The 16,734-nt window shown below is 37.3% G+C and overlaps 1 protein-coding gene and 1 long non-coding RNA gene across 7 annotated transcripts in view; one reads left to right on the plus strand and one right to left on the minus strand.

Annotated features, from left to right (window-relative positions):
- Nucleotides 1–10,639: 10,639 nt before the first annotated feature.
- The window catches only part of LOC129373565 (uncharacterized), a 55,981-nt gene continuing 49,886 nt past the window's right edge, over nucleotides 10,640–16,734 (minus strand). The window contains exon 4 of the long non-coding RNA XR_008607381.1: nucleotides 10,640–10,992. This is a non-coding gene — a long non-coding RNA (uncharacterized LOC129373565). The remainder of the gene's footprint in view (nucleotides 10,993–16,734) is intronic.
- kctd16b (potassium channel tetramerization domain containing 16b) overlaps nucleotides 10,984–16,734 on the plus strand; it is an 84,105-nt gene continuing 78,354 nt past the window's right edge. For all 6 annotated transcript variants that reach the window (XR_008607378.1, XR_008607379.1, XR_008607380.1 and 3 more), the window contains exon 1: nucleotides 10,984–12,442. Coding sequence is in view for 3 of the 6 variants with exons in the window: in XM_055051566.1 (XP_054907541.1) it covers nucleotides 11,614–12,442 (829 nt within the window). In the remaining 3 variants the exon portion in view is untranslated. The remainder of the gene's footprint in view (nucleotides 12,443–16,734) is intronic.

Genomic DNA, 16,734 nt, shown 5'->3' on the forward strand with positions numbered 1-16,734 from the left:
TTTAGAAACATCCAAAATAAATCTCTTATCACAAAATGTTACTCCACTCTCCTGCTTCCCATTCTTCCTGGGCTGCTGACAGGTTTCATTGTATTATTGGTTTTCACCAAAGTGACTAAAGAGATCCCATTTTTTGGGATATGTGTCACATGAATTAAAATTTCAGCAAAAGTTTGTCAAGCTTTGTCAAGTCCAACATTTCTTAATTTAGGCTAAAATAGCCCTCAGTGATGAGACTCACAACATCAATTTGTTTCACTGCTAACAGACAAATACCTTGAAATACCTTGAAAAGATATTTGTCTTTTTGAGGTTTGTTCTTTACTTGTATTTGAATGTTTCAGATCATCAATGAAACTTTACTATTAGAAAAAGACAAGGGAAGCAAATAAAAAAAGTTTTCAAATTATGATTTCAATTATTAAAGTTAAAAAGCTCTCCAAACCAAGCTGGTCTATGAAAAAGTAATTATTCTTTCATCCTTTCATCCCAGGTGTGATTGCTGTCTAAATGTAGAATAAAGAAATCATATAAACAGGTCCTGACTGTCTAACTAAGGAGAAATACTTCAAATGCAACACATCATGCTCTGATCTTAAATAAGTAAAGAACTAATTAGAAATAAATGTATTCATCTGCCAAGGTTACAAAATCATTTCTCATGCTTTGAGAGTTAAATTTCAGCAAAAGAAATTATTCACAAATGGAAAATAAGTGGAACAGTGGTGAACCTTTCCCGGCTACTGCCGAAGCAGCCGGGAGTAGAAGGTTAATGTGATGTTCGAAAGGCAGACCACAGCAAAGAGTAAAAGCTTCTTAAAGAGACAGAGGCCAATTTCAAGGCCTGTAATTGTGAAGTCAAATTTCATTTAAGTTATGTTTGATAATATTTGCTGTATACAGCATTTTTGTAGCAAGTCAAGTAGCTCCTTGATTGTGCTACAAAATAGCACTTTGTGTCAAGAAAATGCATAGCACCACCACTTTAAAATTTGAAGACTCTTCAAATATTTTTACAATGCATAGTAATAAATGTGAAGGGTGATGCATATTTATAGAACATAAATGGATGGTTCTACTTCTGAGTTTACGCACAGAAACGCACACACTCACACACACACACCTGAAATCTAAACATTGTCATGTTTGTTTTTTCATTCAGTTGCATCTGCCATCATCTGCAAAATGTCTACTTCCTGTCAACTGTCATTCTTGGTGTGCAGTAATTTCCCAATGGAATGGTTCAGCTTTTTTTGAGCAGGAGCGAACAGAGTCCTGCTGCATGTTCATTTTTTACATCGTCTACTCACCAACTGTCACTTCCTCTTTCTCACACTACTAGATGCTGCATATGCAGAGGGAGACAACTACAGTGAAAATGAAAAGCCATACCCTTTATAAAAGGTCAAGTTTCCAGGTTGTAAATATCAAGCCAAGAAAAATACTTTCAAGACTGTTTCCACAATTAAGATGCAATTTGTCCTATTCAAATAAACTGTCTTTATGGGAGTTTCTTAATATTTGTATCTTTTAGCTATTGGATACAAATATAGGGTGCAACGTGGTTGCACAAAACTATCAGCTGCTATTAGCTACAGAAAAAGCTATGGTGAATTATACAGTTCATGTGTCGAACTGTATAATTCACCAAGTAGATTGGTGGATGGCACTCTGATAAGAACAGAGATTAATTGAAGAACAGCTCTATAAATAAAAAGATGGAACAACAAGAGTGATCCAGCAGAGAGAGGACTTGGCAGCAGGTGGATCTGACAAGGAGTAACTAAAATTGGCAAGCCCAGAAATGCTGGGGAGGTGATTAGTGAAACCAGTACTAGGGCACTCTAATCAGCAGAATGCAATGAAGCTACCAGGGGAGCAAACTCTCAATGAAACTGACTATAGTTTGGAGGCAATACAAGGAAACCTGAGGGAATAATTGATAAATATGGTATAACAACTCCAACTCAACACAAATGACCAGACCTAAAACAAAGGTAAAGATCAAAAGCACATGCATTACTCAAAATAAATATCTGGCATATGGAACAGACAAAATCAAACTCAAAGTCCATTAAATCACAGTATACATATGCAATAACATATCGTTACTGTCTTAAGAGTCTGACATTAATACCTTAGGAGCTGCAGATTCTGTTCTGAATGTGAGAACAATATTCTGAATTCTCTCATAATTCATGGGCAGATGGGAAAGATAAAAGCCCTCTATTTGAAAGAATGGATTTAGGCCTGGCTGAACTCTACCATGACCTTGTGGAAAAATGTGTTATGGTCCAAAGCAGCCAAACAGAGATTTTGGCATAAATTCCAAAGGGTGAATTTGGCACAAAAAGTACACTTCACATTACCAAAAGAACATCATACCCACAGGGAAACATGGAGTCAATTCATCACAATCCAATGGATCTGGAGATCTTTGGCAAGAGAGAGCAGGCAAATAATAACAAGTCAGAATGATGTACACCAAAACACTCCTACTATGAACGCTGAGATTGAATAGTAATTTAAAAACACATTAGTTTGAGGTTGTGCAATGCAACCAGCTTTATTCTGTTTCTATTTTTCACATATTTTTCTTAAACAAATTTGTCTGTGTTGAGATGAGGCAGAATGAAGTTGGGAAACTATAATGGTTTCTTACATCACAAAAACTTAATGTTTTAACAGGAAAGTGTAAATTTTTAAACCTCTGTAGTTTTTCACCAGTTATTTTTTTCTTACTCTGCATTATAAATATGTCCGAAATTCTTAAAGCAGATGGATTAATGCAATATGTTTAGTTACGCACAATGCTCAAAAATATACTATACTCAACATCTTTTCAGAATTTGCAAAATAGATTTTACTGGTATTAGATGGAAAGCAAAATTGGATGCTATACCTTTAAAATGGCTTTACAGTTTAAAATACTTCTAGAGATTTGGTTCCATCAAGTGATTTGTCACACTGAGGACCTGCAAAACTATTCTTTAATCCCAAGAGTCTGTGAGAACTCCACAGGAAAACCTGGGAAGAAAGAGATATGTTGTGCTGTGACAAGGACACACTCCTACACACGGACAGAAACTGCACACTGCAGGAAAGCCGACTGTGAAAGTAAACGAGCACGGCTATCTGCTCCTTTGCAGAGTTCCCTTGTGAACCGTAAGCTGAGGCCGAGGGGCCAAGAGAGAGTGGATGCTTAGCAACATCTAGTCTACATAGTTCTCCATGTCAACAGGGTGAGCATCCCTTTAGGCTCCATGATCTCTGCTTAGGTCTGCACCACAGAGGAATAGTGCCACAAATACTTTGAGAAATAGAAGTCCACTAACAACAAAGAACGTTTATTTGTCAAGCGTGAGAATGATAATGTTTGGATATGGGGTATGAGGAGGAAATTAAAAACTTTAATAAATCAAATGAATGACATTTTCAAATATAATTTGATAATCATAGCTATAAATTGGTTTAATGTATGTTTCTACCAGTTTTGCACCTCAGAGGCAAAATTTTGGGTTTTACATTCTATCTCAAATTAAGTCCAATTAAATATTTTGTATCTGAATGTCAATCATCAAGTCTTGTCACGTTGCTGTCTAGATGAGTTCTGGTCTTTGTTCTGGACCAGAACTCATCTACAGAGTTACAACTGACCTCAAATCTGCTTATCTGACAAGTCCCCTCTTTGCTGGCAAGTCAGTTTGAGATAATGGCCAGATTTAGGTTTAATTACCTAAAGTTGGACTATATTTGCTCATCTGGCATGTTTTTCTTAATGTAAAATATTTTTATTATCTTTCCATTTCACTTTTACTCAGTAGATTTTCTTGATTTGTCACATTAAATATGAGTAACTTACATGGAACTGTTGCTATCGTGACTAAAAGGCACCAGATCTATCATTTGCTAGAGTTCATCATTCAGAATCTGAGTATGTTGAACTTGGCATGGATCCGGTTCCATCCTGGGTGTTATGTCCATCTCATCGCAGCTCATCTGCGTCTCTGCATAAAACAATGAATCAGGACTGGCACACACACTGAATCGTTGGATGCTTTTTTTTTTACACGAAGAAATGAATAATAATTTCTTCCTCCTCTCCGGAGCTATCACATCCTGCCATCCTTTCACAACACCCACAACTTCATTGTGGCCAACTGCTCTCCGAGTGCCACATGGTGCAAACTGAATCACTCTCCCACTATTGTAAGGCTGAAGCAAGATGTTGCCTTTAAGTTTGACATCCACAATCATGATTTTGTTCTCTTTTATAGATAGCAGGCATAGATAATTCCTTCCATTAGAAACATTGGTACTTGGTCAAAACCTGTTGTGCAAAAATTCTAAAGATCAACACATTACTTCAGGCAACAGGTATTTTGTCTATTGTTCAAAAAGATGAATATTAATCACTCAACCATTAATTGGTTAAATTCTCCTTAAGATTAATGTAAAGTATAATGTGCATTTGTGGATCAACAATAAAACACATTTAACATTTTCTGTGTAAGTGAAAGTCACAATTTGTCGAAAAAAATACAATGAAAAATGCATCCAGTAGATGGACCAACAGTCAGTATGAACACTTCATAATAAAAGAGTACTTAAAGTTGGAATTGCCTAGAGGTAAATATACTTAGAATTACAAATTCATGTTTACATTCTTCATTCAGTCAGACTGAACCTGGCCTGTTAATGACAGCTGTAACAGCAACAAGACATGTTTTTTCAAGGTATTAATATACATACTTGCTAGACTTTTAAGATTTTTATTTGTGTCAATCTTGCATTTAAAAAAAGGCCTGATACAATTTATTGACTGCATTGGTTGCTTGACCACATTTTATTGACTGGTGTAACAAATTTAGTCCCAGCATTATAATCAAGTATGCAAATATCTTTCCATTGCATCCGTATGAACTACAACTATGAATCCAAAGCAGATTTGAAATCACTGTTTAGTCCCATGCTCCCCTGCAGAGCTGGTCACTTAGTGAGGTAACAAAGTAGACTATATCTGTAAAGTAGAAGAAAACCCATAAGTGGTTCTCAAAATGTCTTTTTACAGAATCTGACAAAAGTCATGACAGTTGATAATCTGAAGCCAGATCTGGAAAAATAGCCAATACAATATTATATGTATAAAAAATAAACAATATATAATTTCCTTTCATTTCTCAATGATGTGCTATTTGTGTTGGTCTATCACATAAAATATTTTTTTTTTGTCATTGAAAAATGAGAAAAAGTTAAAGGGGTACAAATATTTTGCAAGGTATTTTCAATATTTCACTGTATGTTTGTATAATTTATCATGTATCAAATATTAATGCTCTGGTTGTCTTTGTAGTTGTCATTTTATATTATCAGATATTTTGGAAGAGAGGCAGAGGAAACAGGTTTAACTCTGAGCAGATGGCCAATCATCTGCTCTTTAAATAGTAGCACAGCAGGGAGCCTGTAAAAGTTCACATTTTCAACTTTTCTGCTCCAAGTTCTGTGTTGGAGCAGAAAAGCTTTCCACTTATCGTGCCTCTGGTCAACCTGCTTTGCTCCAGATGCCAAAACTGCTGTAATGTTCTGTGGACCTATGGTTAAATAAACTTGTCTCCTGGGAGTACAGTGTAGGAAAAACTGCAGAGGCTTGTGCACGAACTGGATAAAGAGAGGTCTAAAGAGCAATGTCGGAGTGTCACAAAAAAATCTAACTGAAATTTCTTCTTGAACAAATAAAAATACTGAGACAAGGTCACTTAATTGCTCTGTTGTAAATATTACAGAGGAATGTGTTTTAATTTGACAAAATCAGCCTTCTATCACCTGAAGAACATCTCCAGGATTAGAGGACTAATGTCTCAGCCAGATCTAGAGAAACTCATCCATGCGTTTGTCTTTAGTCGCATTGATTATTGCAACAGCATCTTCACAGGCCTGTCCAACAAATCAATCAAACAGCTTCAGTTGATCCAGAATGCTGCTGCTCACGTTCTCACTAGAACCAGGAAGATAGAGCACATAACACCAGTTTTAAAGTCCCTCCACTGGCTCCCTGTAGCTCAAAGAATAGATTTTAAAATACTGTTGTTAGTTTATAAATCACTGAACGGTTTAGCACCACAATACATCAAAGATCTGCTGTTGTTGTATCAACCTTCCAGACCTCTCAGGTCTTCTGGTTCTGGTCTGCTCTGCATCCCCAGAACCAGAATCAAAAGAGGAGAAGCAGCTTTCAGCATCTATGCACCAAAAATTTGGAACAAACTTCCAGAAAACTGTAAAACAGTGGAAACCCCTGACTTCCTTCAAATCTCAAGTAAAAACGCACCTGTTTAGAATTGTATTTGAAATGTAATATGTATGGATTTGATTTTGTTGATATGTTTGTATTCTTTTTTTTTTCCTGTTGTGGGCAACGGGGCCCGGCGAATACCCGTGGTTAAACGGACGGCGGAGTCCGGCGGTAACAGGCGCTTAAATTCCGTGTCAAAGGGAAGGGGGAAGAAAGGGAAAAAAGAGGGAAAAAAATAAATAAATAAAAAACCTTGGTATTTTATTCTATGTTGCATGCCTTTGTGTTTTGTGTTTATGATGTAAAGCACTTTGAAATGCCTTGTAGCTGAAATGTGCTATACAAATAAAATTTGATTGATTGATTGATCATTTTGGGCAAATTTTGGCTCTGCTCTCTGGAAGAATATGTTTGTCCTTTAAACTATTGAATCTTCATGTTGATATTTGTTGATTATTTTGTGCATCTAAAGCTGTTTCATCGGTTCTCTTAGCTAAAAATAGTTTATTTGATGAAGAAACAGAAATATTGAGTTTGTTACCGATTCCCATGATGACTTCCTGGAGTTTATGTTTGAAGATCAATGACGCATGGATCAAACATGCCTTAATGAGGTTTGATCACGTATCGCTAGCAAAAAGCTGAAAAACCTGGTGAATTTGAACAGCAGTCACCTCCCCTCACAGCTGCTTTATGATCCAAATAGATTTTCTTTGTTGGCAGTAATAAATAAATATAGAGTCGTGGCTGAAAATAGTTTTTCTTTTTTAAAAGGAATGGCAATGTTTCATTCTTAGCAGCTCTCTGATCATGGTTGCAGGTGCAGCAGAAAGTGAAGACATTTTTCCTCAGAGGTCCCTCCTTTTCTATGACAGTTCAAATTATTTATCCAGCTGCATTTTTTTCAACATAGTGTGTTCGTATCAGTATTCAAGACATTTATCCCAAGTTACATGGATTTAGAATTTAGAAAAAGGAAAGCATGGCTTCTCAATGAACAATTAAAAAAGTAATGTCTTTAATTTGATTGTATTTATTCAGTCACAACATACATAAAAAAAGAATAATGGTTTTTCAATCTTTTTCTTTTTTAAGGATTTTTTGGCTCTTCTGGTCTTTATTTGACAGCGAATTGACTGGAAGGTGGATTTTTGGATGGGGGAACTTACGAAGACACCTCTTGACCTCCACTCTCTTCAGGTGAGCCCTCAGATTTCAGTTAGGCTAAAGTTATATGCATATAAATAACAGCTTTTTATGTTTGTAAAAGTTTGCAGAATTGAACAACTCCAACTATATATATGTTTTTGTAATCAACATGGCCTGCTCCTGGTTTCTTTAATAATGCAATTCTTAGTGTTTCCCAATTACACAACCTAAAATATTTGCATAATGTCTTTCTAATGGTTAATGCAGTGCCTCTTAGGTGAAAAGGAGAGCTCGTTTAGTTTGTTTTGCAGTTTTAGCTTCTCCTGAATGAGAACAGACTTTCAGGAGCGATATGGACAAACAACTTATCCATACCAAGCTTTTAACTCATAGACTGTTTAAAACTAACATTATTTCCATTCTCAGGCACTGCAAATGTGCATTAACCAGACCTGAAAAATGAATGAATAAATAATGATCCCTTTCTGAGACCACAGGGAGTCACTTTCGTAAATACCCTCCAACCCACTCTCCGAGTGAAGGGGATTTATGCATTGAATGTCTGCTTGCTGTACTTGTAGATTTCTCATCACCTGGCATCATTCAGTGAGCGGTGGTAATGAGAGATGGAAGTGAGAGAAGTATGTTGTTTATTTCAACCATCTGTGACTGGACTGAAAATTTCCTTTAATAGATTTTTTGTGCAATGCACAGAAAGAAAGTGATTGTGCTCGCAAGCAGATCTGTGTCAAGGAAGAGAAGCACTCATGATTTAGTTGTAAGAGCAATAAGTCGATTACTTTTTCAAGTGAAAAATTTTAAATATCTCTGATCTGGTGGTGGCCCTCATAGAAAAATAATAAATTATGAATGTCACTGCTGTGCTTGGGGACTGAATATTTTATCATACATTTTGTAGGAGCGAATGCAAAACTGATTAAACAAATTTTGAGATGTAAAAAGAATGTCAGAGGGAAAGTATAGTGGGTCTGAAAGCCTGTAAATGAGGTTTTACCAAGAAGCTTTGAGACACAGTGCATTATAAGCAGTTTTCATATCCTTTGAACTTTTTCACATTCCACAAACTTCCATTATTTGTTTGGGACTTCATGAGAGATAGACCAACTCAAAGTAGACTATATCTGTAAAGTAGAAGAAAACCCATAAGTGGTTCTCAAAATGTCTTTTTACAGAATCTGACAAAAGTCATGACAGTTGATAATCTGAAGCCAGATCTGGAAAAATAGCCAATACAATATTATATGTATAAAAAATAAACAATATATAATTTCCTTTCATTTCTCAATGATGTGCTATTTGTGTTGGTCTATCACATAAAATATTTTTTTTTTGTCATTGAAAAATGAGAAAAAGTTAAAGGGGTACAAATATTTTTGCAAGGTAGTATTTTCAATATTTCACTGTATGTTTGTATAATTTATCATGTATCAAATATTAATGCTCTGGTTGTCTTTGTAGTTGTCGTTTTATATTATCAGATATTTTGGAAGAGAGGCAGAGGAAACAGGTTTAACTCTGAGCAGATGGCCAATCATCTGCTCTTTAAATAGTAGCACAGCAGGGAGCCTGTAATGTGCATATATATTTAAGATGAAGCTGCCAACGTGGCCTAATTCTGGGTGACTGCTCAGGTCCCAGCTTGGCACACCTCTCCTGCCTCTGTACGTCATTTTCATTCTAATATCTTTTCTAATGTTTGGTCTTGATCACTTGTTGTATTGTCTTCTCTCTTTTCAATTTTTCTCCCATCTTATTAAATGATTTGGGGAAATAATTAGTAAATTATATGACATTAATGATGAATGAGTATGCTGTGTTTACTATGCTGTGTTGATGGATGTAAGCTGACATTTTGTTTCTCTTGGTATATAATTGTACTTCCAGAACAGATTATTCCAGATTGAACTTATGTTAATGCTACTGTAAAAAAAACACTCAAATTAGACTTTAAAAAATGCAGCAAAATAAATCACTTTAATGTGGCATATCGCCACATTAAAGTTGAAATATGCAAGAATATTAATAGAACTGACCTCAGAGTCCAATGAAATCTAGTCTGATAATTCTATTGCACATCATTTAAATTCAGCATTTATTACCGTGGCATTTAATCTATTTTTGTCGAATTTACATGAACATGTTTTCATTAAATTATGAATTAATATTGTTCAGAACAGTCAGTTAAAAGCCATTTTGAAAACTTTTCCTTCCAGTTCATAATTACACACCACTGGCCATCGGTTTTCTACTATATCACACAATATCTTTACAATATTTTGAAGTTTGTGGTTGTTACCTGAGAAAATGTGAAAAGATTTAAGGGTTATTTTTATTTTTTTCTACACACTGATAAATAAAGTTAAAAGATACTTGGATTTATTTATTTTTTTAATCTCTACAATACTTATATTTACACCTTGCTTTGTAGAGTCTGTAAATTCTGCAGCAAAGTGCTTTGTTTTCACTTCAATCCCTTATTTGCTAATCGGTCTTTTGGTGTGAGGGTTATATGTGCAGATAAAGAAAAAAATACATATGTAGAAACTTTTTTGAAAATTAATAGTTTGAATATCTGAACAGTTTAAGTATTTGTTTTATTTGAATTTTGTCCAACCAGAAAAGGAACCTAGAATCTCAATTACAAGGGCTCTCTGTCGATTAGCACTAAAATAGAGCAAACCATTAGATTCACACATAAACGTTGAAAGTTATCAAAAAAATATTCAAAAATACAAACAAAACTGAAATTAGTCCAGTTACATATGACAATAGTTTAATCAAGCAAAATTATCAATCAGAGTATTGTTTAAAATTTTGACTAGGTTTATCGTTGACGTATCAGCCATACTTTCTGTCAACTAAACAGCTGTAACGGTGTGGGGTCCCTCCATAGTCTGAGAAGGACTAAACAGAAGAGGGCGCTGTTGGGCGTTTTTTGAACCGAGGAGAAAAAACCCAGACGCTGTTCCCGCTCAGTTGCACTGAGAATCGCTCATCTGGGCTGCAAATATTTTATCTCTAGGAAAGTAAATATCCAAATACATTTCTGGAAAAGAAAAATCTGGTAATATTTAAATTGGGAAATCCATATTTGATTTATTGAAAGAAGCTTAAAGCAAATCGAATCAAGCTGCAGAGCATATTTATGTAGAAATAAAGGCACAAAGATGGATGCAGTACTGGCTATGAAATCCCGAAAACTTTAAATTTGACACATAAACAAGTATGCTCATTTTACTGCAACGGCACGGCCTTCATGCATTATACATATAGGAAAGCAAGTGTGATAAATATCAAAGAAAATGCAACATTTTTATTTTTTTATTTTTTACAGAACGTGCATGTGTGCATGTATGAATGTGTGAACCAGAGGAAGAGGAGGGGGGACAGCACAGCAGAGGAGAGAGAAGAAGACACCACCCAACTCTGTCGGGAAAGGGAGGTGGTGCGCGCAGAGGAAGCTAAGGAGGAGAGCAGCACCACCGACAGCTCCCTGCAGCAGCAGCGGCGGCGGCGCGGACTTTTCTGCTCTGAAAGAAAAAAAAAAACACATGGATTTAGATTTTTATACAATTTAAGAAGAGCAAAGAATATTTATTTTTATGACTGTACAGAAAGAACACAGAATCATCAGTGAAGTTTCTCATCACTCCAAGGCGTTTTCTCATCCGCCTCTTTGGACTATATCCTAAAAATAAGTTGATCTACTTTCTTCGTAAGGAAAGCTTTTTTCTTTGTTGGGAAATACTACCGGGAACAAAAAAATACGCATGCAAGGCAAGTTTTTTTTTACTCAATGCATTAAGGTTTCTTTCAGCCTCCATATGATGCTGTTTTCCCCAGAGGCAGTAGAGTCCTACAGCCACTAATGTGAGCCTCTAATTCAGTTTTCCACTCTCGCGCAGCACTGATTCTTTTTTCCTCCACCAAAGTCACCCACGAGGCGCGCTGCGTGCCCAGCAACGGATAAATAAACCTACACTGGTGTCTTAGTGTCGCTGAATTAATGTTGATGGAGGGAAAACGCAAAAGGGGAAGGTTTTGAGATGAAGTTGGAGACTCTGTCACCAAATACAGGAGGACGCGCCTTTTGACAGCCTTTATTTCAATTTTTTCATTATTTTGAGAGCTCCTGCCGGGAGAGGAAAAGAATGGCGCTGAGTGGAAACTGCAGAACTATTCCCAAAGACCTGCAGGCTTCAGTTCAGAACAGTTTCCCTGATGTTGTTGAGTTAAACGTAGGGGGGCAGGTTTATTACACCCGCCACTCAACTTTGGTGGGGACCCCGAATTCGTTGCTCGGTAAGCTGTTCTCCTCCAAAAAAGACGCATCTAACGATTTGGCGAGAGACCCCAAGGGCCGGTACTTCATCGACAGGGACGGGTTTTTATTCCGATATGTTCTGGACTACCTCCGGGACAAGCAAGTCGTCCTGCCGGATCACTTCCCCGAGAAAGGGAGGCTCCGGAAAGAGGCAGAGTACTTCCAGCTGCCCGACCTGGTGAAGCTTTTGACCCCAGAGGACATCAAGCACAGTCCGGACGACTTCTTTCACAGCGACCATGAAGATAGCTCTCAGGGTAGCGACCACCGACAGTGCCCACCACCCTCTCTGGTCCCCGCGGACAGGAAGAGCGGTTTCATCACGGTGGGATACCGGGGGTCGTGCACCATGGGCCGGGAGAGCCAGAGCGACGCCAAGTTCAGGAGAGTACCTCGGATACTGATCTGCGGCAGGGTGGCTCTGGCTAAAGAGGTGTTCGGGGAGACTCTCAACGAGAGCCGGGATCCGGACCGGACCCCGGAGCGATACACCTCCCGGTTTTATCTCAAGTTCAAGCATCTGGAGAGAGCCTTTGATATGTTGTCGGAGTGCGGTTTCCAGATGGTGGCCTGCAACTCCTCAGTCACTGCCTCGTTTGTCAACCAGCACACAGAGGACAAGATTTGGTCCAGTTACACTGAATACGTCTTCTACCGTAAGTGTGAAAGTCTTTGTTATCGTGTTCTGCAGAGGGCAGTGGCGGTGCACGGTTGGATGGTGGACTGGGACTTTGATTGTGGCGGTGGTACTCCCAGTTAAGTCCAGAACCAAACCGCTCAAGTCTTAACTAAACTGTTTCTTAATCAACCGGTGACACAGAATCTTGTGAAATCCAATGTTTAATGAATGGCAAATACAGAAATAGTTATTTTATAGTTTATGAAACTTTTTTAGGGTTTAAAATGAATAATGTATTTATCATTCAGGAAACATTCACAGCTTGATAGTAATGCTAAGTGTATCTGATTAATAATTTATTTTCCATGTACTGTCTGGGGTCCAACTTCATGTTCACTGTGACTGGGAATTATTCACTCCCAAAATGACAAAGTTATATGTGTGCTCATTTCTTAAACCAATTCCTTACCATACTTACCATACTGTCTTTATGACACGACTGCTATAACCAAAGAGTCAGAAAAATAAACATCAATTTGTTTTCTATATCCAGTTAATTCTTACAGTTTTACTACTTTGGTACTGATGCACACACACAGTCATGGCAAAGTAACATTTAAACTGACCAGTTAACCAACATGCATGTCGTCATGCTGTGGGATGATGCCAAACAACTCAAATAGAAACCATGACTGGACAGGAAGATCATGAAAACCCCATACAGGAAGGTCTTGAGAAGGGTGTGAACCAAGACCCTCTGGCTTGGTCTTGGTTGCAGGAGTGCGACCTGTTCCACAGTTCATCCAGTAGCAATATTTGCTTACTATAATAAAACACATTTAATATTAGCTGGTGGGACTCAATCGAAAGAATGGACTTCATACAACCTTTGGCCAGCTCAACAAATGACCACTAGGAGGCGCACCTGATTTGCCTGGTGACTTTATAAAAACATCTAAAAGATCTGATTGGTAGGAAGCAGCTTTTTTGTTCTAAAACTCATACATTCGGTCTAATTTCCTTTGACACAATGCAAAACATTTTTAATCAAATTTTATGAGACTTGGGAAAATAAATGCCTCACGTTTATCTCTCTGGAACCTCAGGGTACGTCTTGTAGGCTGGAGGCATGCACAAAATATTTCCATGCTTGGTTGGAGTCTGAAGGTTTTTTCTGAACAGTGTGGAACAAAACCAATTAGAGCTCACCTCTCATAATTGGGGTTAAGTCAAGGCGTTGTTATCACTCAGTGGAAGCAACAAACACTTAACTGACAAGCTAATTTGTGTTTTAATCTCACTGTGCTCAAACCTATTACAGCATGTTGCAGCATTTTGCTGGATCTCCTGCAAGAGTTTATATTTCAGAAGATTTAACCAGATTTTAATCATTTCCCCTCAGCACTGTGGAAGCTGTCAGAGCAACGATCTGTCAGGGGGTCTGCCATTTCTCATCACGGTGCAATTTGCTTCCCCACCTCCTCTCTCTTTCATCCAGCCAGCACTTTCTTTCAACTTCTTGCACTTCCTTCTGGCTTTGCTATTGCTATCCTTCCAATTCTCCATCTGTGCGTCTTGCTAGCTGCTATTTAGGATTCCTGAGGGGGAGGGTGTAGGAAAGAGCTCATCATGTGTTTTATAGTGGCTGTTGTAAGATTTTATGAAGCCACAATATTATCCACATTCTTTTATATAACAGTGCATGATTTATCTCAAATCTGTGCCTGAATTCTTTGCACAATTACCTAAAACAAAGTTTTCTCTTTAATCCAAAGAGCTTTTAGCACTGAGGAGGCCTGAGATGAGACAAAAGAAAAAGAGAAAAAAATTAATAAATAAAATAATGCTGCAGTGCTGAAAACAACATTTAAAAAAAATAATTGGATGGTGTCATACAATGGGCAAGTGGGTGATTATTTTATCCTGACGATAATTCTCTCTTTTTTTCAAATCACTTAATAAAAACCTTGCACTGACCACACATACACAAGTGCATCTTTTGGCAGAGCCTTGCAGAAGTACTCGCGTCTTGACACATTCAGTCACATACTTTCATTTTTTATCGGTATTATGTGTAGCTACACAAAAGTAGAAGGAAATTAATACGAGCTTTGACATTTTTTTATCAAATGTGTTAATGCCCTCAATAACCTGCAGTGTTCCTGGGTCTTCACGACGCTATTTGTGGACTCATGTACTCAAATAAAGTTTTGGGTCCTTCACAGGAGTGCCGTATTTAAACAGAGTTTACAATACATGCCATGTGTCATTTTCATTCTATTTCTCAATTATGCACAACTTTGCATTGGTTGGTGGGATAAAATCCTAGTAAAATATGTCAAAGTTTTTTTTCTTAATGTAACAAATGTAATCTTTCATACCTCAGTCCTCACTGTGTGATGAATTTGTCTGGTGTCAAAATTAATAAATATATTTTTCACATTTATTGTGATGTAGAATTTATTGCAGGCAGTATTAATCCTTGATTTTTTTCTGAATTCAACGAAGACAAAAGCTTTTGAAAATGTCGTCATATTTACATCCTAGCATTAGGAATAGCAAGTAACACATCTCTTCAGGCATATTGTTATCCCTCATCTTCTTGTAACAGATTTCAGTTGTTTTCATCTAAAATTAAAACATGCATTCTGCATCAAGGACAAGTTGGAACAACAGTCCCATACTTATACTGAAGGCTTTCAGTATAAGTGCTGAAAAGCCTTTTTGTTGTATTTCCACTGTAAGATCTTATGTTAGTGATTCTCCTGAGTTTAAAGTCCCTCCTTCCTGTGGGACAAACCTCACTTGATGATCTAATTACACCCACTAATATGTAAATGTTGGTTACAATCTTGTAATAAATTAGTTCCTGCAATGGTTAAATAATTCAAAGAAAACTCATGAAACTCAGACTTAACTGAACTGAGGATCTCAGAGTCTCAATTATATTGAGGGAGGCGATTTTTCTGTCTGTTTCTGTCTCAGTTCATTTGCTTCCTTTGAGAAAGAGTCAGAGCAAACATTTTTCTCCTGATTTGAGAGTGTACTCAAGGAAGAAAATGTTTCCTTTTTCGAGTCACAGGAGGTCACTCGCAGTTTCAGTTAAACAGTATTAGACAGTTTGCTACGCTGCAATCATCAACACACCGAGTGAGAATCTGTTGGAAGTGGAAAATATAAATCCTGGAGTTTTTCGAGATCAATATTAAAAGTGCACAGAAGTTATTTCAGTTGTGGTTATCTAATGGATTAAAGTATTTTTTGGGTTGACTTGAGCCTGGTAAAAACCAACCCCTTGTTCTAAGCTTTGCTTTCATGCAGAGGATCTGGATATTCAGCTAATGAGAAACAATTGCTTCCTGAAATGGTGGACTCTGATGAAGCTTTAAATTTTACTCAGTCACTAATGTTTGGTTGCAACATATATAATGCGGCAGCTTAATGAAGCTTACCGTAAATTGCGTGGACTTAAATGACTCCAGGGGGAGTAGCACCAGCTTTGCCAGCAGTGAAATGTCTCCTTGTCCTCTGACTTTAATTGCTCAATACTTGGAAGTGTGGTCAACACATATGAATGGCTCTGTTTACTTCCTCAACTGCCATTGCTAAGCTTCATTTTAGAAATGGGTGAATGCCTGAATGTAGTGTGAAGTGCTTTGAGGTAATTTGGACTTGATAAAGTTCTACACAAGTGAAGGCCATTTAACTAATGGGTTGGACCACTTTCTTGTCTTCAAAACTGACATAACGTTAATAGTCATAACGTTAATAGTCAGTGATGTGATGTGTACGAAGTGCTCAAATAGTATTGACAGACTCAATGTCACTGTACCTTCGCTGCCACCTGCCCAAACAGGTGATACAAGTCAGTATAAATGTATAATTTTATAATAGTCACTCCAAACCTGACCATAGAGATTTCAAACCTGTATTGATCCTTCAGTGCTTAACCAGTATATATTTACTAGTTTTTGGTGAACCTGGGAGAATAGTATACTCAATTTGCAGTTTTTAGCTAACAGAGCAGCACCATCCTCTACTGTTATAACACATCTGTTGAAGGTTTGACATGTGATGTCATGGCTGCACGGTGGAGCAGCTAGTATTACTGTTGTCTTCCAGCATGAGGCTCCTGGTTTTAAATGCCGGCCTGATGTCTCTCTGCATGTAGTTTGAATGTTCTTCCAGTGCATATGTAGGTTCTCACTGGGTACTCCAGCTTCCTCCCAAACTCAAACTAATCTGCCCATTTTCCTCTGATCTCTAACAGCAACAAAGCATTTTTATCCACATAGCGGCTGCTCTGTGGATATTCTCTCTTTTTGGAAA

Source organism: Poeciliopsis prolifica, unplaced genomic scaffold, assembly GCF_027474105.1.
Source record: "Poeciliopsis prolifica strain line A6 unplaced genomic scaffold, Auburn_PproV2 SCAFFOLD033, whole genome shotgun sequence".
NCBI classification, from domain to species: Eukaryota; Metazoa; Chordata; class Actinopteri; order Cyprinodontiformes; family Poeciliidae; genus Poeciliopsis; species Poeciliopsis prolifica.